This window comes from Pygoscelis adeliae, unplaced genomic scaffold (genome assembly GCF_000699105.1).
Source record: "Pygoscelis adeliae isolate BGI_AS28 unplaced genomic scaffold, ASM69910v1 Scaffold303, whole genome shotgun sequence".
NCBI classification, from domain to species: domain Eukaryota; kingdom Metazoa; phylum Chordata; class Aves; order Sphenisciformes; family Spheniscidae; genus Pygoscelis; species Pygoscelis adeliae.
In genome coordinates, this window is record NW_008824367.1 from 952,842 (window position 1) to 976,127 (window position 23,286).

Here is a 23,286-nt window from a genome sequence, read left to right on the forward strand (position 1 = left end):
TGTGCTTAATGGTTGCCGAACTCTAGCTGATGCATCTGGAAGAGTAAGAGGTAATCTGTGAAGGACTTGGGTTTCACTCAGGCTAAATAAGCATCTTAACAGCAAGATTTCAGCTGCGAAATCCTTAGGAGAGGAGGAGGGAAGGGGAGTCTAACCCCCCAAGGTTTAAAAATGTTGAATATTGTATTGACATCCTTAATACATCAGCATCCTTAGAGGTCCTACAAGAGCAGGGAGTGAAGAGCAGATGCTTTTCTCTATACCTTAATACACTGTACTATGTTGCAAAGACCTTAATTGCTTAAGGAATGGATTAGGACAATTTACTGGAGGAATTAAAATTAAAACAAACCCCAAATTTGCACCTTCTTCTGCAGGGGCCAATAATGCCTTGCCAGCTCAGGAGCTTGGGACTTACCCTGTTATGCATCCTTATTTTGCACAGCAAAACCACATGCCGTTACAATTTGGCTGTTTATCTGGTATTTTATTTTGCTTGGGATAATCTTCTGTGATATTCGTGACAAATCACATTGTTGCTTCAGTTGATGATTCACTCTTAAGTGTACCCTGGACCTCTCCCCGTAACCACGGACTCAACCTGCTGGAGACGTCCGGTTTATAATAAAGATAACCTATTTATTATATCGTCTTTAAACTTCCATGGAAATCCATGGATTGCTTCGAGGTGATGATAGTAAGCCGGGGACTCACTTTTGCTGGGAAACAAACTGCCCCGGCGGAATATTAATGATTAATTTGGTCTGTGGGCATGGACTTTGTAATGCTTCTCTGCCCCAATATCAAGGAAACTTTTTTTTTTTTTAAATTATCATCTGTTTATCATCCATTAGGAAACAGTACAGAGCTAAAATACTACAGAGAGCATCTGCTTTTAAGAAGATAATTTGCAAAAGGCCTTGCCATGCAGATTAATGAGTTTGGCAATTGTTATGTAAATTGTTAATTGAATTGCCTTTGGCATAGATTGTGCTACTTCTGAGTTGTCTATGGTATTTCGCTGTTGACTCGTGACGTAATTTGGGATGAATGATGCCACAAAATGAAATTGTCTCCTGGAATGTGGAGCGCCACTAAAAGCGACACTTGGTATCTTTTAAAAAAGTTTTTAAAAGGACTTATTTGGAGAATTTGTGGGTATATTATTGTCCTGCAGACTCCAGGTCCCACCTTAGAGGGTGTGAAAACTTCTCCAGGTTCTCCTTAGCATGTGTGTAGTGGCCAAGGAGGCCGGTTGGCTCAGGTTTGAGTTCAGGAGGGACAACTTCTTATCCTGATGTTTTTTGCTGTAAATAATTCAATTGCTGATGCCTGATGATCTTACTGATACATAATGTAGATGTCTTTGTTGCATTCCTTTGGATAAGGTGTACAGAGAGCTTATACAGCTGTTAAAAAATGGGTAATTTTCAATAGTCTGTTCAACATCTCTAAATTCAGTTTGTCCGTGCAATATTAAGTTGTTGTCCCTGAGGACCATTGATAAAAAATTTTAGATTTTCTTTTCCAGTTGAACTTCTCTAGCTTTTAGTCGAGGGGATAGGACAGTTGGGTGTGAGGAGTCTCCTGTGTTGAAATAAATATCTTAAATAAGTATTTCTCCCCATAATCAGCAGCTGTCACTGTAATGATGCTATGGAGTGGGATGAAGAACATATCACTAATACAGTTGTCAGGCTTTAAATGGGGATAGGTGCTTTGAGACACGAAGCTGATAATATAAAATAACTTTATTCTACATATTCTATATTTATTCTATATTTATGATTTATTCTATGTACTATAAGTGAGTACAAGTGTCTCTGCAAGCAATAGTCATAATCCTGTGACTACTTGGTACCTGCTCAGTGACGTTCACTGTAATATTCCCATAACTGTTTAGTGCAGACTTTCCGAATTAGTTTCTGCACGCTTGCTCATGTGGTAAATCTGATTTACAGACAAATGACCAAAAGAAACTATGTGGATACAGCTGCTTCATTAATTGTCACTGTAAATGCAGCTGCAATTTTAAAATTATATACCTGGGTTAACTTGTAGAAAGTCTCTATTTAAGTGTTAGTAAAATATTATGAGATTTAAGATAACACGATATTGTGTGATGCACAATAAACTAATTTTGATTCAGAGGTTGGGAATTTTTATAGGCAGCAATGGGAAAAAGTATTAAATATGGGCTGCGAAGTGAGAGAGAATAATCGATAACCCGGGGCGGGGGCAAGGTGAGTCAAAGCAAAAGGAACTTGGTATTAATAGTTTGTATACTCATTTAAGGAGCATTAATTTAACTGTGTTCCCTAACTATTGGCGCAGGACAATATCAGTTGGGTCTAGAATGTCATCGGATTTCCCTGAAAGTATCAATGACTGCCGTCAGGTTGGGGATTATCTGAAAAACTAAACTGTTCAGACACATTAGCCTCCAAGAAATATAAAATGTAGTGGATTTCAAATTCTCTCAATGCTCGCGTTTTTAGAAGACTTCTTGGCAGTTAGAATAAAGTTAGTGAGAAATATATTTAAAGCTTTCCCTTTCCTTTGCAGGATTTAATTAACTGACACTTTACATGAAATTATGTGAATTCTATTTTAAAACTGAATTCTTCCTCTTTAGTTATAGGAAATCCGAATGGACTAGGACTTATTGTGGAATAAAATGCCTGTAAATGTGTAACATATTTCATCTTGTTGTTAATTCACATCCTTTTTGTATGCTGATTGTCCCACATTGACGAGCTCTCACCATACTGTTAGAATGGTGTGACTCACCTCTTGCGTTAGAGGTTAAACCTCAGAAATAAGGACGCATCACCAGGAAAAATGAGCCAAAAATGTTATTTTGGAAAAGGCATACCAACACAGTCCTCTCTGAGGTCCAGGCTATTCAAACCAAGGCATTTGTGGTGGAGATGTAGTGTCCTTTGAAAGACCATCTCACCACGCTGGATGAAAATGCAGTACAGAGAAAAATGTGTGTGTATACAATAAATAATTATTGTATTGAAATTTGCACTCTGGTTAGCTTCTCCATAAAGTCCTTGTAGAAGCAGATTCTCCTAAACAGCTTGATTTAAAAAATAATTTTAAAAAATCAAACTGTAAAAGAAAATACTTTAAAAAAAATCAAACTATTAATTGTGCGTACTCTTTCTAATATTTAAGAAGAAAAATTCTGCCTTGCCACTGGAGCTAATCCTGGTCTTTCATTGTATTGCGTTATGTGTTTCTTGCTGTATCTGCTATGGTGCTGTGAATCCCCCTGTCCCTGGGCTGGGTGTCGGGGGTAATTAGCCACAGTTATTCCTCAGAATGTCAGTGGGGCATCCTGGATATCTCATTTCCCTGTGCCAGATTGGAAATGTTCTAGTCACTGACAAAAGGCATGGAAGTCACTAAATGATATTTATGAAGTGTTGACTTGGCCATCTGGACCTGTTCTGGTCTTAATTTCTTTCAGTGCTAAATCTTTCTGTTTGAACCCAACAGGACTGCTTTTCCGTGGAAGGGGAGGACTTGAAGCATGACTTTGAGCGGTTACAACTGGCCATGGAGATGGTGGGGTTTCTTCCCAAGACTCGCAGACAGTGAGTTTATTTTCTGTAGTTTGAAGATTATATTAGTTAATATAACCTCCATAATCAGTGAGATAATTCACCTGACTTGAGCTAACATAACTGTTGTGCTCTACATAACATATCAGGCTGGTGAGAAGGAATAATTGGTGAGACACTGGAAGGAGGTTGCCCAGAGATGTTGTGGATGCCCCATCGTTGGAAGTGTTCAAGCCCAGGTTGGACAGGGCTTTGAGGAACCTGATCTAGTGGAAGGTGTCCCTGCCCATGGCAAGGGGGTTGGACTAGATGATCTTTGAAGGTCCCTTCCAACCCAAACCATTCTGTGATTCTATGCATAATGACACTTGACCATTTGTACAATAAAGGAGTAAACAAAATTTGAAGATACCAACAAAATATGCCCGTCATTACTGTAGTTAATGATCCTCTTTATGCAAATGGAGCGTTGGCAGGAAGTTGGAACCTTGAAGTATTTTTTTCAACCGTTCATGAATTGTCATGCCTTAACTCTGCGTTTGATCAGAAATCCTGATTATTAGTCATCATGCGTAATCCTTTGCATGCAATTGCCAGTTCTGTAGACTCATTTCCAGCTGGCCTTCGTTCACTAATTCACTGGAAGTGCTGGTTGAAAAACTGGACTTCTTAGTTGGGTTGCAATATTGCCTTCCGCTGACTGCAAGGAATTACATGCTTCATGAGGGTCATCTTCAACCGAAACCACAAAATAATTCCTCTCATGTTGATCGTTGGCTTGAAAGTCTTGAGTATGTTTGAATTAATTTGACAAATATGTTACTAAGGTTAGTAACAGGCATAGAAAATTATGTATTAAAAAAATGAGCTCAAAATGAGTATGATTCTGATGTTTTAAGTATTGCTAAAAAGCACATCAGTAGCTGGAACACAATGAGAAATCTTGTGCTTTTTTGAGTCAAAATGTTCAAACAATAATTTAATGAATGTGGTTCTTTCTGTCTGAAATCCTGGAGGTTTACGTGGGAACAGAGAATTATTGCTTTGTACTAATGGCACTTGAAACCCTATTCATCACCTTGGGTAAATGACATTTAAGATGCTAACATATAAATTTTTTTTTTTTTTTTGCAACTGAGTGGATTACCTCATGTTTTTTTAAGCATCATTTTTCTTGCTTTTTTAACATATGTCCAAGCTGACAGTTAGAAGCCCTTGACTGTGAGACATTGTCCTGCCTTCTGCTCCAACAAGAATCCATCCTTTATCCCTACCTTGTAACAAATTAATTACGAAATTAAGACTGCTTTTTCTCTATCCGTTCCACACACGTGGATAAACCAAAGCATACATCCTTTTCATGCAAATATGTTATATGCCAGTGTGGTTCCTTATCTTTCCAGAATCGGGTTTCAGCGACAAGGCTTTTCTAAAGCCTCTTTAGGGTGGAAGGTTGCTGTAGAGTAAGGGAATTTAATTGCCAGAGTAAAGTAATCAGTCTGAACTGAACGGAGTTGGATGTCACAGTAAATTCACGCTTTTGATTTACTGTGCAATAACTTTGCTTGGCACACAACTTCTTGTATTTCTCCTAGTGAATTTTGCCTGTCAAAAAATATAGCGGATTCTTCGCTATATGAGCAAATTTATTCTCCTTGGCGTGGTACAACTGTAACACGAAAGAGTAACCACCTTCAGCTGAGCATAAAAAGGAAGGACATTTTAGGTTTTACTATACTTTTATAAGTGATTGTTTATAGCAAAACATGGGGTTTCACCTTTGTGGAAATGGTTACAGAAGAGAAATGTTTATAATTGCATCCCTGTAATTCACTGTAAGGAATCAGTATCCCTATTTTAGAGATAAGGAAGGATCGGCTTGGAGAGGTGAAGGGGTGTTGTGCAGGTAAGCTGGTGGCATGGATACAAGTCCGATATGATTTTATTCATTTTTAGCTCCCCAGAGAGTGTAGAAACAGGGACAAACAGAGTTTATTGCTGAAGTCAGCCATGACTCAGTAGTCTCAGAGCTACTTTTTTAGAGGAGTTTTTTTTTTTTTTTTTTTTTAAGAGGAGTGAGGATATCACTTAAAAATGATCAAATAAAAAAAAAAAATTGGCTGGATAAATTCACCTGAAGTGTAACATCTTTTCTCTGTCTCAGTATGCTTATGTATTATAAAAGCATTTATGCTTTTTTGTATTGGCTTCCTACCTGGGACTAGATCTGAGAAGCTGATAAATACTTGTGCCAAGGGACTGAGAAGGATCACCTGCATGGCTGAGCCCAGTCTCCCCCTTAATTTAGGCAATTGCATGATAGATATTTAATCTGGATATCTAGATTACTCGAGGATTTCTTTTTTTTCTTCTAATATGGGGTGCCATTTTGTAACTGTGGCTTTGATGTGTTAAATAATTTTCACAAAAGCCGTACCAATGCAAGATTGGTACTTGACTAAGTGAAAATATTTTTTACATGAGGTGAATTGAATGCTTAATTTGAGCATCACTTTTGAGGAAACATGTAGAGATTTGAGACATAAACTGCTTCAGATTGAAAATTAGAGGAATGAATCAAATACGAAGGTGGCACTTGGATGTTTGGGGATGTGGTTTGCTTTTTCATTAGCTTTAAGGAAAAACAACTGAGTGAAAATGAGTTCTCCCTATTTTCTTTAGAATTTTCTCTCTCTTGTCGGCGATACTACACCTGGGTAACATCCGTTACAAAAAGAAGACTTACCGGGATGACTCCATCGATATTTGTAACCCTGAAATACTACCTATTGTGTCGGACCTGCTGGAGGTAAGCCTTTGCTTTCCATCCTGTAATGTTCACACCTAATGAGCCACCCCTGTTTTATAATAGAATTTATTTCCAGTTTCACTGAAGAGTAAGTTCTCTTGTGTTGCCATTCATATGGGCTGTTCGTGTTTGCCAGTGAAGAGTTATAAAGATTTTTTTAATGAGGTTTTTAATGTAGGGTTTTTTCCCCTACTCTTCTGCTTCAGGATTAATTGACTGAAAATACTGTTTCTGTGATTAAAATTTGAAAGATTGCAAACCCGTTCCAGGTGGAAAGCAAACCTGCCATTCAATACAGTAGCTTCTTCAATCGCCAACCATCAGCTTCCTCACCAAAATTCCCCGATGCTCCTGAAATCTGTTCCAATATTTGTATAAGAAACTGGAGCAACTGTAAGACCATCAGCCCACTCTTCTGGTTCAGGTGGTGGCTGCAGGAGATGATGAGCTCGCTCACCATGTTTTGCTGTCTGTTGTTACCCTGCCAGCATCCACAAAGGCTGCGTTAGAGATGCTGGAGGGTGCATCTCATTCCTTTAGTACCCATTTATGGACCTATTATCCGTGCATTTATCTAGTTCTTTTGTGAACCTCTTGATGCTATCTGTTGTTGAAGACCGTTTACCGAAAGCACTTTGTCCTCTGTGAGTCACCGCTGTGCCAGTATCATTTGGGAAGGGTTTGTAGGTCTCAGCCCGGATGGCCCAGGGCTATATCCAATTCTGTAAATCAGTGCAAAAGCACTAAGTTCGTTCTTAGGAGAGCTGCTCTGTTAGCCCAAGCAGGTTATGAAGCTGTGGCATTACTTGTTCATGTGAAAAGTCTTCATTTCAATGAGCCAACTTATCCTGCGCTTGCCTTACGCTTTTGAGAGCTGAGGTCGAAACTTCTTGACATGGATATAGGTGACCAGAAACTCTCGCCATCTCACTTTTCGTGAAATGCTCTAAACCACTTGCAACTCCAGAGGATACTGAAATGTAATACTTGTAGTTGGTTAAAACAACTATTATCTTTATCCCTTTGTACTCGCTGGAAGGTGCGGAAGGTTAATTTTTGCTAATTTTATGATCGTATCAGAAGATAATTTGTTGTCATTTTGTGTACACGTGATGCTCTTCCCATTCCTTCCCTTAAATAACCGTTGTGCTATCTCACTACTTAAAGAACTTGGGAATTGGCTCTCTCAGATTTTCATAGCACTTCATTAATGCTTTGAATTTAGGGTGAGGAAAGCTTCTGTATAATATGGGTATAAGCAGCTGGATGCTCTTTGCGTCTTGGCGTTGGAGATTGCAGGAATAAACAGAAGGAAAATATGAGTTTGGAGGAGAATGTTGTTGATCTTACCCCATTAAAAATGGCCATAGCGAGAGTGCCAAGTCATTTAAGAAGTAATCGTTTTTTAAAAAAGCTTTGAATAAGAGAGTGACTTAGAGATCTGAAAAAGTTCCAGGCTTTGGGTCTTTGCCCTGGCTTTCTTCTGCAAACAAACTCTTCTGCAACATCTGCATGCTGTAAGGTATCAGGTTATTTTTCGCACGTGTACATGTGAAATGATGCATCGGTTGAGCCCTATAGATCCAACCTGCCATGGTCTGGTACGGCACAGAGCATGGATACCATGCTCACTTGCAGATAGTGTCAACAATATGTTAAAAAAAAAACCCCAAAAACTAACTTCACCATTTTGCAAAAGCAGTAGAATCTGGTATAGCTGAGCAAAGTGATAGATTTCTGTTCATCTTGGTAATTCTTTTGCAAGCTAAATGACCGTATACAGCATAAAATACTTGTTAATTAGGTCAGGACAATGAAGATCTCGGGTATGATCTTGTGAAATACATTACTGGGTTTGGGTAAGTGGTGTTGCTTGTCCTTAAAGTTGCATTTATATGGTAACTTATCCATGGAATCGGAGATATTGGTTGCCTCCAACTGTAAAGTTTCTGATAGACCCACTCCCCGATCAGCTGAAATAAAGCCAATAATCTCATTTTCAAAAGACGCTTGGTTTCTCTTTCTGAAATGCTGAACCTTTGCAGAGCTGAATAGCTCTTTTGTCATTCTTACTCAATTTTGACCAAAACGAGGATTAAAGGGTTCAATCAGATGAAACCATCACAAAGAGCATCTGTTGCACTTTATGTGTCAGTTAGCTACTTACAACTCTCCAAATTAAGTGTAGTGAATTCTTCTCAGCCAGAGATCAAAAATATTGGTTGAAACATTTGACACTGTATTTTGTCTCACTTGGGTAATTATTTTTATTACTTTTTTTTTTGAGGTCACTGAACAGTATAGTTTTGCTTTTTACACCATTGTTGCTGCGAATATGAATTGGCTTGAAAAAGTTATTAATCCCCTTTCCAGATCTTGGCATTACTCGCTAAGACTGAAAAATCATCTCAGAATAAAGAGAATATTAATTGACAAATAGTTTAACTTCTTTTCGTGCAGCCACTGGGTGCTTGGCAGGACGGTCTTGAGCATAACAAAATGAGGCAAGAAACCAGCTCTGCTGTGATCTGATACTTGCAGGCGAAGATTTGGGGAGTGTTTTGGTTTGGGTTTTTTTCCTTAATGACTTGCTGGATTTGTTCAGTCAAGGACTTGACATGGCAAAGAAGGAAAAAAAAAAAAATCCAACTGGACTTGGTGGAAGAAAGTCTCTGAGAAGCAGGAGCTGAATTGGCCATCTCTGAGACCAGCCAAGAAGAGGGGATGCAGAGGTGGTCCAGCATGGCACCGATGGGGAGGCAGCCTTCATGGGGAGGAGAGGACCAAACAGACTGGCTGAAATGAAAAATTAAGGCAAAGCTAAGGTGTCTTCCCCCTCCGAAGGAAAGTCTGACCCAAATTATCATGAGCTTAGCTAGTTTACGTTGGAGCCTCTGAGCCTCTAAGGACAACCGGGGGAATTTTCCTGCTGCAGCAGTTAATGCAACAACACTGGACAACTATCCTTCCTCTGTATAACGAGATTTGTGTCCCTATAAAATGAAGCTAATATGCAGACTTCTTTGAAGGAATCTGGGAGGAGATGATGATCTGCAATGAATTTGATTTTTCTTAGATACCAACAACCCCATCCAATATGTTTTTGGTTTATTAAAACATTCAGACCGGCATTTGTTGAAAAAGCAAACTGCAGTATAGGATTTTGGCCAGACTCTGCAGATCATTGTTTCATTTACAGTAAGACCCCCATTCCTTTTTTTTTTTTTTTCAAGAATAGACATAGCGTGTGGATTATGTGAGGCTTTTGGCAGGTTTTTCATGGCCTTTGTTTAAACTTTGCTGAAATACCGTGCCGTAGCATGATGTCAAGGCTGCCTGATGGATCGAGCAGACGTGGAGTCTTGTGCAAGCACTGCAAATGTCCCGGGTCCTCTGCAGAAATCATAGAGGATTGTGCAAAACTGGGGAAAACTTTTGTGTTTCTGGGGAAAAGCTGGAAAGGCTCCTTTGTGGGCTTATTAACAAAAGCAATCTATTAGAAATGATCTAGTGTCAGTTGACCTTAAGAGAGACTATTTTTTTTTTTCCCCATTAGAAGAGCAGGAACATTTTAATTGTATACATTTACTAATACTGGAAACTGTTTCCATGGATGGAGCATTGAGTAAGGAAGGCAAATGCTGTCTTCGCTCAATGGAGCAGTTTTATATTCGCATTTTAAGCTTAGGTAACCAGCCTCAATGCAAATAAAGGTAAATATAAGTTATCAAGTGTCCTACATTAGTTTTGCCAGATCTCTTTTTGCATTGATGATGTTAGCTTTTGGAGCTAATGTCTACCTCCATGGGAGATTTATGTGCTCAAGTTCTTTTTCTACTAAAAAATTGTCTTCAGCTTCCCAGAGGGATCCCACAGACATTGTGCTCCTCGTGTGATAAACATCTTGGAAAGTAATTGGGGAGCGAAAGGGAGGTGAGGTTTACGAGGCAGCCAGTGCTTGCATCCAGCCTTTTCTTCTGGATCCATTTTCTGGACAAAGTTTTGGGGATCACAGAATCGTAGAATGGTTTGGGTTGGAAGGGACCTCCAATGTTCATCTAGTCCAACCCCCCTGCAATGAGCAGGGACATCTTCATCTTCACTGGATGCGAAGCTCTGAGGCAGAACTCGAGTCAGATAACTTTCTGGTTGTTTGAAAGAAAGTCTGAAGAAAAGGTTCAGATCTCTTTCAAGAAGGACTGATAGAAATCTGAATTTATTTTCTGTTACTCCACACCAGGGAGCTTTTGAACGAGCACTCAACACTGTAATCCCTTTCTCAAATATGGGAGGAGAGACAAAAAGCGATGTTTTCTTGCTCTCAAGTTGGAAATGGTTCATTTTTCTCCAGCTGCTATAACATAATACCCCAGCATTACTGGAGAAGCAATCTCCGCCTGCCTTGGCTCCAGCCCAGCCCTTGCGGGAGCCCACTGGCTGTCTGCTTCCCGCCGCGCTCCGCTAACGTTTATAGCCATGGCAGCATTGCCGGTCATCCTTCACTGGGTTTTAGAGCTCTAGTCATCCAGCCCTCTCAGCGTTGGTTCGACTTGCATGTGGCAGTGAAGTCTTAAATCTGTTTTTTGTCCCTGTAATTAAAATATAAACTCCTACGGGCCGTGTAGCTTTTTTGAAGAGGGAGAGCAGGACTTGCTCTTTAGCACCAGAAAACAAAAATCCATGAAATGTAACTTAGAAGTGTAACTCCCAGGGCACAAAATAAAGAAATAAGTTGTGTTTTCCTCTTTGCTAATCTGCTAGGATGGGTTTTGTCTCTATTTTAGTGTATCATGCTTACTGGAGGAGGAAGCATAGGATGCACGCGATAGGGAAGCTGCAAGTATCTCAACGCACCAGGTGTCCGTAGTCATCGGCATGCGCCGAGTTTATCTTTAGAAAGCTCCTGTGGCTCCTTGTTGGCATGAGGAGTCAGCTACCTTCAAGCTGTGACCTTAAATGAAAATTAGGATAATTTGGCTGTACCCATGGTGTTGGCTCTCAGAAGTGATGAAGCAATCAAGATATCAAGCTCCACGGGGTGGTAATTGCAGGCAGAGACCCAGGGAGATGCGGGGATTACGTTCCCATCCTTGCCAAGTATGTTTTTGTACGAGAATATGATTCGATGCGATCCCTCCAGGTCAGCTTGCAGCGGGTCTGGAGATGAAGGATGCACATCTGCAGGTCTCATCCATCAGGAGAGCAGAGGGAGAAGGAAACCAGGGTGACTGTTTGATGGGGATGGTGAGGGACGGCGCGGGTAGTTGTTTAAACCATTTAAAATTCCTGTGTTTGCTGACAAATGTGGGACTTGGAAGCATTTAGGTTGTTTAGGAATATTACAGTGGGCTGTTTTGATTAGTAACCATCTGATACCCCTCTGCCATGTTGCCTTTGATAATTAAAAAAAGCCAGCCTGCTGGCTGCGGGTTTGCAGCATCCCTGAAGTGGGATAACGGATGGTGTAAAACTCACTTTTGTTCCAAGCTGTGCAGCTGAGGGAGGGCAGCCGATGGTCCCACAGTCGCAAGCTGCTGGAAAAGTGTCCATGTTTTGCCTGCAAAGCTGAAATTTAAAAAAATCGCCATTTTGCTGAATGTAGAGGAATAGAAACCAAATGTGAAAACTTGCTGTGGATTTCCGGATGAACCAGAAAATTTTGTTTTTTCCGCTTGATTTTGAAAGGTAAAATCAGATCGTAGGAACTGGGGGCTCTAGAGTGTTACTGAGGAATAATGAAACGAACCTCGAGGTGTTGACGTTCGACTTCCAATGACATAGACCTTGCTGTTAGGTGAAGGTCATATACAGGTGACTTGATGTTTTCTGCTTTCCTCACCACAGCAACAAGTTCTTGTTAGCGGGTGTTGCAGAAAAAGTCAGTTATATAAAAATGCACTGGAGTTTATCAGGGAGACTCCCATGAAGGTATTTTTGGTAGAAAGTAGGTTTTTGTACAGAATGGCATCATTATTGCAATGGTTTGTGAGATTTCTTAAGTTCCACTGGCTTGTTTGCATTGCTCTTCATACTAATTACTGGATTAAACCAGTAAGTCAAAGTACATAAACCACTAAGTTCCCCATCATCTGCATCAAATCGTAAATGGTTTACCTGGGATAAAAATACGGCCTTGGATGGCTTCAGAAATGTGGATTTGGTGCTTCTAGTCTTCATCAGAGATGTTCTGAGCGGGTCTGGTGCCTGCATGGTATCCTTCAGTTAGGATAAGCAGCTTGTATTAGACTTCGGTGTGGCTTCTCAAGCAACAGCATCTCCGTATAAATCCATAGCTGCTAACTCTGGGCTCAAAGGTTTTCACCCAGACTAACAATTTCTTTTTTGACATTGAAATTTAGCAAAGAGCAGTCAACGACTCAAAGTATTTAGGTCTGACTTACGTATAAGAGTATCACCATCTATTCTGGTGGAGAGGGCATGCTTCTGAATTTCTCCAGGGGACATCAAAATAAGAGGGACTTGAAACTGGTCAGAAAAGAGGCTTTCTCACGACAATTCATGGCAGGTACCACTTAATTTGTTGGCACTGTTTACGTATTTGCCAAAGTGTCTGTGTTTACACAACCGATTTTTTTTTTTTTCTACAAACTGGTTTCTGTTATGGCTGATTAGAGATTATCACTTTGCCAGGAACTGTCGTCTTTAGGGAGTAAATATCAGGTGCGAATAGCAGAGTAAATATCAGGTGCTTTTCAAAAGGTTTCTTCCTCCTTCTAATTCCTCACCACCCTGAAAAACACCAAAAAACCTCTCCACTAGGATACCTCTTAAACTGATGACACTGTTTTGCTTATTTGTAGAGTAATTTGTATGATGTCATCTTGACAACACTAGAGAGTTGACTTATTTTACCAACAAAAAGTGTGGGAGGGAGGAGCTGCACCGGGAATGAAGGAAACCAAGGGGAAATTGCTAGAAATGCGATGACTGAATGTGGAAAATCAGGTTCCCTTGAATACCGTGGTGTCTGATTTCTGATGCTGGATTTATGTGCTGAGCTGTCTCCTCCCAATGGGTAGCTTGTTCTTATGCATTGAACATTAACTCTGCAAGGGCTGGCAAAAGTGTTTTAAATTTTTTAAAAAATTAAATTTATAAATTTTACATTTATGAAAATGTTTATACTTATAAATTTTAATTTTGTTTTAAAATTAGATCTTAAAAAAAAATTATTCCTACTATAATCATTAACGTCAAGATTTTTGTTTTAGGTGAAAGAAGAGATGCTGTTTGAGGCCCTGGTTACCAGAAAGACAGTGACAGTAGGAGAGAAGCTGATCTTACCGTACAAACTAGCAGAGGTCTGTACATGATCCTTATTATTAAAAGGGGAACTCTTGGGGTGGTTTTCAATGCTTTGAGATGTACACTCAGCTCTGGTAGAGTTTCTTTCAGTTTTGATTTATTTACGTAAAAATAATGTAGGAGAAGCCTAATGTGTGTGCATCTAGAAAATGATTGACTTCACCTTCTGCGCCGTTCCTGGAAAGCAGGTTTGCACTCTATTCTGTCATAGTCTTTAACTGTTTTAATGACTTACGGTTGTGTAAGTGTTCTCCAAAGCAGAATTGTGCGTTGCTGAGTGTATGTGACACAAGTAGTAGTCTTCATATGTCATTCCTTAAACTGTAGCACTGATTCATCCCACAGCAGAGTGGTGACCTAAGACCTCCAGGAAATTTTTGGTGGGGTCCTAAGTGCCTACGTCAGTCAAGGTTCTTGTATGGGAGGAGCTGGAGATCCTCTGTAGGAGATTCCTATTATCTTTTCTTCAGACCTCTCACAACCTGGGTCCTTGCGTGATGCTTTGGAGCAGCCACAACTCGATCAGCCGCTCTCAAACTTGAGTGTAGTCTGTGCCGCTGCTAACCGTGGGGCTGGCACTGCATGAAATGTTTAACTTCTCTATTGTGGTCTGTCTCAGGATTACAATGTCAGCGAATGCGTGTTTTTTTTCTAAATATGTGGTTTCCAGGAATTTTGAATTATATTCTGTGGCCGGTAAATAGAAACACCTCTGTTTTCTTCTTATATTCTCCGAAGTACATAAGCGCTGTTCTGCTGCAATACTTGTTTTGGCTGTTTCTGCATCTAGTGTTCTTGTATCCCCCCCAGTTTAAGAACGTCGAGCACGGCATCACAGCACGCTCTGTCCCTCGGTTCCTCCTTGTAGTCATATGGTTGTATGAGAATTTGCAACATTTTGAATAATGTCTCTGAGAGCAGTCTGTTGTGTCGCAAATAAGTAAGCACGTGATGTGTTGTCATTAGGGTCAGCTGTAGATATTTTTACCGGGGGGGGGGAAGGAAGGGAAGGGAAGGGAATGTTTTCTCCCCTTTTTGAGATTGTGTATTTAAGCTCAGTAACTGTTACTGAGCTTTAATCTTTAAAAGTTAAGTGTTACCTTTGTGCAAGGCTTGAATCTCCCCTAACAAAGGGCACACAAATGCTTTTACTGTGTCTTTGTGACAGACATATAATGGATGTGGTATTTGTACTTTTTTCCTGCGTCTTGGGCACAGACTTAAGAAATTGCTAGAAATTTCATAAAAACATAAAACGTAACTGTAACCACCCTCCTGCTGGAGGTTACTTCCCAACAGCTGTGATGATGGAACAACATGCAGCAATGTGCCTTCAACCACCTCGCTGCAAAACTTGGCGGGTTGGATTAAACTGTTTCTTCTAATATTTTAACCTGGGCCACCAGGTTTTGTATTGAACCAGTCTTACCTAGATGCTCCTTCTGTTGAGATCAAAGAACCCCTCTTGCTACCTAAAATGGCTGAGCATGAATTTCTCAAGTGCTTTCCAAAATGTTTTTGGTGATGTCTCTGCTCACGAATCTTGGGTATTCACTTACAAAGGTTTGTCGCCAATATCTAGTACAAGAAATGAAAGATCGGGGTGTGGTGATTGTGGTGACTGGGGGGGAAGACAAAGGAGCACAAGGCTCTGGTGGGAAAGGTTGATGTAATCTCCGTGACGAAATCATTTTGTAAGAAGCCATGAATTGTGTTAAGAAAAGGTAGGCACCACCCGTGCTTTTTATTCACTGTCCTTACAACATTAGCATCCTGACCACCAAATTTTATCCGACAGTGACCTCTCTCTGGTAGCAGGTTCATTACTGACTTGCTCATGCTCGACATACTAGAACAGAATTTGAGATGCTCTAACTGGAACCTCACCACGATAAGAGGTCTTCTCCTGGTCTTCCTCTGGCTTGGGGAGTAAAAGAGGTGACTTAGATTCAGATTCATCTGAATCAGGAAGGAAGAGTAGGATTCATTTGACATTTTGGGACTTTACAGAGAATACTGATGTCTGATAATCCCACTCATGACTAATTGGATTGTTGGCACTGTTGGGAACCGATGGGCTGGTTATTCTTCTTGTGTGTTTTACAGAAGAGCTTTATAGTTGGTTCAAATGGCTGGAGTGATTGAGGTTTTGAGGATTTTCAGACTTGACTGTCCCACCACGACTCCTATAACTCATAGGCAGCTGCCTTTCCTGATAGAGCGATGATGTATGTAGCAGCTACTTTATTTTTCAGATGCTGAAATGCTTGACGTTTTTTGCATAGCTTGTTGATACACTGAAAGTTTCAGAGGAGTTTGTCTGGAAAAGACTGTACTGCAGTGGCTCTCAAAAAAGGATGGTAAAAATGTCATTTTGGCATGTGCTTGCTTTTTTACACCATCAAGAGCAGCAGCTTGGATCTACCAAGTGCCTTCCAAGGTTTTGAACAATTTTATATAGGGACCCTGCACAGTGTAGCAGTTATTAAAAGAAGAGCAAAAACTTGGCAAAAGTTTTGAAAAATAACATTTTTGAAAAAATTTTTGAAAAAATAAGAAATTTTATTTTGTTCCGAAACCTGTTGTCTAAACTGTGAGTGGAAATAGTAAATTATTGGGCTCTATGGGTGAAGTGGGAGTAAGTAGCATTGGGCATCTACCTCCAACATCACTGATGAGATCGCTCAGGATAGCGGGAGAGTTTGTTGTTGAGGAGATTGTGTCTCCTGATGGAGCCATTGGCTCTGTAGATGAGACACTTACAGACCTGGGTTTCTTGGTTTTCTTCTACCCCTTTATGAATTTTGGGTTATTAGCAAGGAGTTAGAAGTATGGAGCTTTAATTTGAAATAAACATTCTTCTGTAAAAAGCCTTGAGGTCTTACATTTGGGATGGGTTCTTGAGCTTTGGTGAGGTTCCTGCGTGCATCTACTCCATATTGAAGAGACATATCGTATTCAGTACGGGTGGTTGGACTTGCCTGTAGGGCTTCAGGCGTTGTTTCACTTTCTGTGCTCTGCGCAGGGGCTGACGTTTGCTGATCCCTTTCATCAAACAGTGTTGGAGTATATGTGCATGACAACTCAACGTAGAAATACTTTCCATGAAATGGCTAGTGCTAATGTGATCATTCTGTGATCACAGCCTGGCTCCTGTGAGATCTGTAACCTCAGAGTCCTGCTGTGACAGTTGTCACCCTCCCTTAATAGTCTTGAATGGGCAGAGGAGATGCAGGTGGTCTGGAGTAATCCTTTCCTTCAGAGCTTTGGAGGAATCAGAGCTGAGACTGGACTTTATTATACGAAGCCAAGCCTTTTCTCTTCCATTTTCCCGAGCTGTAGCCCCACAAGCGCACGGAGAGGATGCCTTTGTTGGATTTGCAGTGATGCCGCATTCCTCTCTGTCTGCATGCTTGCTCGCTGCGTTGTTATTGTACACTGATTAGAAACACTGTCCTGTGGTTTGGGGCTTTTTTTTTAAACAGTTTTAAACAGTGGTTTGAGCGCTTGGCAACTCCTCATTTGAAACATTCTCCTTCATGACAGTTATAAATTTATATCAGGCTCTCTTCCTGGGTTTGTTCTGTTCATCTTTGCAGTAATTTCTATAAAACTAGGTATTTTATTCTGGCACATTTTGATGCTTGGGTAAAAGGTACTGCAAAATGTCCTTGTGGGGACATTTTGTCCTTGCGGTCCCAGCAGCCTGAAGCCTACAGTGTTGAAGGAGAGAGCTGCAGTTAGCACCCGTCTCCTCTCTGTTTATTCATATCATACTTCTTTACTACCTTTCTTGATGGCTTTGCCTCCATGAGTTGCGTCTGATTAGAAACACTGTCGTGTGTTTTTTTTTTTTTTTTTTAAACAGTGGTTTGAGCGCTTGGCAACTCCTCATTTGAAACATTCTCCTTCATGACAGTTATAAATTTATATCAGGCTCTCTTCCTGGGTTTGTTCTGTTCATCTTTGCAGTAATTTCTATAAAACTAGGTATTTTATTCTGGCACATTTTGATGCTTGGGTAAAAGGTACTGCAAAATGTCCTTGTGGGGACATTTTGTCCTTGCGGTCCCAGCAGCCTGAAGCCTACAGTGTTGAAGGAGAGAGCTGCAGTTAGCACCCGTCTCCTCTCTGTTTATTCATATCATACTTCTTTACTACCTTTCTTGATGGCTTTGCCTCCATGAGTTGCGTTGGGCTTTTCCCCCATGAGTTGTGTGCCATTTTTAAGTTAGGCAGAAATGTTGGCTTTGTCAACTCTGTGCTTCTTTCAGTAAGTCAAGACTTTTTGAGTGTTGCCTGCATACAACTGTTCTGCTGGATGACCTTGGAGGATCTAAATCAGGTTAATGGGTTAAAATGTTATATTGAAGTCCAACAAGAAGGTAGGACTCCAGCAGAGCAAAAGCACTGCCTCCTGTGTACCAGCAGTTGCCAGTGCTGTCATCTTCAGCTGAGCAAGTTCTTCCCAGCACGTACAGATTTCGTTTTACTTTATTTCCCTCAGGAGGGTACAAGATGTGTGATAGCAGCACCTGCTCGAGCAGGGCCATAGCCAGGAACAGATGAACTCTTGTGAGCTGAGCTCCCTTTTCAAGGTGCGATCTGTTGTTTCTTGGTGTGTAGTCACTGCCTGTCCTCAGGGTATTAGAAGGATTATGGAATGAGCATGTTCTTCAGGAAGACCCTGCAAAGCGTAATGTGCCATCAGGTTTTTCTGATCGTTCAGTAAATCAAGGTGTATTGTTAAGAGGTTGCGTCTGACCGTGGTATTAACAGTCAGGTACGGCCCCGTGTCGCTGGAGCTACCGGTATTTCTGAAATTAAGGAGAGGCAGTCAAAGAGAGACTTGGTTTTGAAGGTAAAAATCAACACTGCTTTGTAGTTGCAACCTCTCTTTGCTGTGACACCGATGGCAAATGTGGGCTTGATTGTAGACCCCATGCGTCTGCAGCCCTGCGGGGAGAGCTGCCTGTCCGCTCTCGGTCTGCATCTCCAGCGCTTGTTGAAATGTAAATGAGCAAGGACACCACATCCATAAATAATGCTTATATTTACCTCTGACAGCTGCTTCTTATCTTCAGAGCCACGTTGGCTTGTCTGCTGCAGAGCTGCCTCCTGGAACCATTCATTTTTCCTTTTATAGTAGCTGGATGGTATTTTAATGCAGTGTTTGAAATGACTGCGTAATTTGGTCTAGCGCTAAGGTTTAGAAGCTTTATGCTGTAGATAAACTTAGTAAAAAGGCTGCACAGACACGAAAGGCTGCAGTTGTGTTCAGAGGTCTTGGTTCGTTGTCCAAAGCAGCTGCCAATGTCTTTATCAGGAGCGAGATGGTATATTAATGGAGCTAGCAGCAGTTAATGGATTTCCAGAGAAATCACGGTGTGTCCGTGCAGGGTGAGGGGAGTATTTGGTAACAGCGAGCTGGCCAAGTCCACTTCATTTAGCAAATAAAATGCAGTGGTAAGGACCCTTCGAAAAGAGAAGATTTGACTATGGGAGCAAGAGAGCTATCAGTGGTGTCTGGAAAGATTAGAGTCTTTTGATTCAGGTCTGTCTTGAATGCTGGGCATCTCTCTGCAGCCACAGTATTCTTCTTCCTAGTAAGGTAAAATACAGCAGGCACGTAAATGAAATAGGGGGAAAATGGGATTTTAATGGTAACAGAATAATAACGCACGCTGAGGATTGCTGTCGTCCTTCCCCAAGTGCCCCTCAACTCCAGATTCTGGGCATTTTTTTCATATATTAATATGTGAATTTTTGCAGTCCTCCTACTGAGGTAGGAAAGTTTCATAAGCCACAATTCAGGTATTTAAAAGAAAAAAAACCAGACACGCTAAATATTAAGCGGCTTGACTGATATTTGGTAGGAAGCATGCAGCCGATGCAGGAGCAGAGCACTTTAATCAAATCTTTGTGGAGAACTTGGGGGTGGTTAAAAATCTTGCTCTTGATCCTGCTTGTAATCCGAACATCATTTTAAGCTTAATCTGTGCAAGGAACTGCCCTTCTGGGTCACGTCTGTCTTCTTCCTTCTATCTAAATAATTCGGAGAATTCAGGTTTTTTTCCGTCTCAGCTTACTGCAAGGCTCCAAGGCCATTAGTTTATGCCTTGACTAATACAGTCATATACCTCTCTCAAATCCATTCAACGTCTTGACTGGTGGTTCTCACTCCCCCTTCCTTTCCATTGCGCCGGAGACGAGCCCCGTGTCTGAGCTCCTCAACCGTCCCCGCCTGGTTTCCATCCCATTTGTTCTGCTTATCAGGCTGGTGTCTGTCACCTGCTTCTCTCTTTTTCACCAGTCTCTGCATTTTTTCTGTGTTCTTCATCAGATGAGGAAAAACTCGTTATCAAAATAAATACGTCAGTTAGTGAATCCTCTTCTACATCCCTCCAGAAAACAGATTTTTCCATGATGCTTTCAATTCATTTAGTTCTGTTGGTATTTCTTAAGCGAATGACTTTGCAGAAAGACTTTGTTTTAACAGATCTTTATAATTTTCAGCCATTTGTGACCAGGGATGTTTTATGCCTAAGGGTTAGTTAATGAATTAATTCACACTTTTGGAAGAAGTCTGATGTGAAATTGCCCAACAGAAGGGAAATAAAAGATGTGAGACAACTTCTTGGGCAACAGGTGACCTGATTCTTCCCTTCCTTTAATTTTGGAAAGCTGTTAGGAGCTGGTTGCTTGATGTGATGAGTGTGATGATAAATGTCTTGTATTAACTTAATGTGTATTCATAATTGTAAGTGGAAAATGGCTATCTTAAAAACCAGAGGAACTGAAAGGGACTGCGTTGTATGTCCGGGGAGGTCCCTGCAAGCAGATGTTGTGGAGCACAGAAAAAAGGCATGTTATTTCCTGCCCCTTTGGCACTCTTCTATATTGTGATAGCAAGACCTGGGTTGCAAACATATTTTTTTTAAGTCCCTCTGCACTGCCCTAAGCATTCCTAGTTCTTGGGGTCTGCTAAAACTCTATGTAATGCCAAGATATTTTGAAAAATTTTATTTGCAAGCTTTTGTAGGCTATGATGTGCCATCATATCTTTGCTTAAATGGCTATACGCTATTTAGCAAATGAGTGTTACATGCAGGTGTTTACGTGGCCGTGGAAGGACACCATCGAACTGTTCTGTGATGGTGTGCAGAGCACCCAAATTGCAATTGAATCTGTGAAATGCTTTTTATTCTGCATAAATATGTGCAGCTATAGGTTCATGCGAGATCAGCTAATCGTTAGTTAGAAAAGCGCTTATGCGGTTCAGGTCAGATTTGCTAACCAAAATATTCAGTCTCCTGAAAATCTACTATGTGCAGAAAAAAGCAGAGGGTAATAAGCATTGAACCGTGTTTTTAGTGTGACAGTAAAGCAGGAGAAGAGAGCCCAGGTCTTCTGTCTGCCTTTGCCGAGGGCTGTGCAGCCTTGCTCGGTCCTTTCATTGTGCCAGATGTTCATCATCCCTGCATCTGTGCTGACTCAATTAGCTAACCGAGAGAAAGTCCTTGGAGTGGAAGGAGTTGGGTTTGTGTCCTTTTGCTAAGTCCAGTAGAAGTCTAGTAAACACCAGCGTTGTGCTGTCTGGAGAAAGGGGGGGAAGAGGGAACCTTTCCCCAGGAGCGGTGGGGCAGGCACATCTCTCCCTTCTGGTGGCACAAAACCAGTGGATATTTTTTTTTTCATAGCATAAAGTGTCACTTCACCCTGACCTTCTTTACCTGGGATGAATTTCTTGATGATGAATACAAGACACTCAGCACGTTCGTGAATAACCATCACAAGATGGTTATTTCAGATAATAAACCGTGCTGCGTTAGTGGGTTGAGCTTGGGGAGAACGGTTAATTTTCAGCATGGTAACAGTTAATTGGCAGAGATACAAGATAGACAAGCCTTGCGGAGCAGACCTTAATGAGGGGGAAAAAAGTATTTCATTACAGCAAAGAGCTGAGCGATGTTTCATTAGCTTACGTACTCGTAGTGGTACTGTCTAATGCCTTTTTCAGATCATTATAAAGAGAAAAGGAATGGAGTTCCAGGGCCAAATGGCATAAGATTACCTAAGATGTTTAAAAAAAAAAACCAAACAAAGGAAAAGATCATAGCTGCAACTAATCATGAGCATTTAACTGACTGAAAATATTAGAGGAGAAAAAGTGGGAAGCAGACGAAATAATTAGTAGCGTGAAGAAAGTGGAATGAAAATTCTCAGTCCTGAAGTAGGAGGACAGGGACACTTAATGGAATAGAAAGTAGCAAAACTGCTGGAAGCACCTACTTATACAAAACCCCATTAGCTTAGGAGACTCATTGTCACCACAGGTTATTAGCATCGGGAGCTTAGCAGGATTCCTTTGAAGACCTGGTACGTTGATGAGTGTATTCAGAATTAACAGAAAAAATATGAATAGAATACAACTGAAACCCCACAAAGCTTTTTAAGAGCCAAGCAAGCGTCTCTCCTTCAGGACATGAGGGCAACCTGTCAGTTGTAGAACTTCAAAAGAAACTTTTTCAGGGGATTAGGTTTCTCATTTTTCCCTTTAAAATGCAAGGAACAGCTGTGCTTGGTGACAGAATATGGATTAGATGAGACTAGTGGTTTTGTCAGACTGGTGTCCTGCATGTATTTCTTTATGGGATGCAGCATCCTTCCTTTACTAGGAAGACCGAGTCCATCAACGTTGGGTCCTTTTTTTTTTTTTAACTTGTTTTGATGATTTTTTTTTTCCCCCCACATGATATGATTATATGCCCTAACGTTTCCATGAAGCGGTGTGTGGGATTTGATGCAGACATCTGGCTGAATGGAGCTTGTGTCTACGAGGTTCTTCCAAACTTGCAGAACCTCATGGTTGACAACGTACACCTGAACATCCTGGGAACCCAGAGCTCATGTGCAAAGATGTTATGGTTACACTTCTCTTCTGTGCCACCATGGAAATTCTTGTGTGTTAGCTGTGTTCATACTATTTATTTGGCACTAATATCTGGAAAAAAAAGGAAGCCTCAGATTTTGAGATTTCTGAGCAGAGTCCAAAATAAGGACTTTAAGAAGGGAAATGCTGACTTTCCATGGACTGCTCTCCCCACTCCAGCTGCCATTTATGTCATCAAATCCATTCTCGACTCTTTAAAGGCTTCTTTTAATTACATCTGATTACTGAAAAGACGCTTTAATTTCACAGAGTCCCTTTTGTTACTTAAATTTAGGGTAAACTCATGTGAAAAGTTTTATAAGAATGGAAACGAACCATTCCTGGATGAGCAAGTCAGCTCTTCCCACACAGGATGTAATTTTGGTACAGTTGCTTGGAATATGGGATTTTTCTATATAATCTCAATCTGAATAAATTTAGATTGATTTCTTCTCAGCCTAAGGCTGTTTATCAACGCTTGATGTAGGAGGAGGTGTAGAAGCTCCATGGCTGGACAGGGTCTGTCACACAGCCTTTGCCTTTACAGCTGTAGCAGCCGAGGTGTGACAAGAAGTAACTTCTCTTTGAGGAAGCTTGCCAAAAGAAAAGAGCCTGTAGTGAACGTGATGATACACTGACAGAAAAAG

General features: G+C 40.8%; 1 protein-coding gene across 1 annotated transcript in view; it reads left to right on the forward strand.

Moving 5' to 3' along the window:
• MYO9A (myosin IXA) overlaps nt 1–23,286 on the forward strand; it is a 153,116-nt gene that overhangs the window by 40,497 nt on the left and 89,333 nt on the right. The window contains exons 6-8 of the mRNA XM_009319912.1: nt 3,508–3,605; nt 6,255–6,381; nt 13,614–13,703. Of these exons, the coding sequence (XP_009318187.1) occupies nt 3,508–3,605; nt 6,255–6,381; nt 13,614–13,703 (315 nt within the window). The remainder of the gene's footprint in view (nt 1–3,507; nt 3,606–6,254; nt 6,382–13,613; nt 13,704–23,286) is intronic.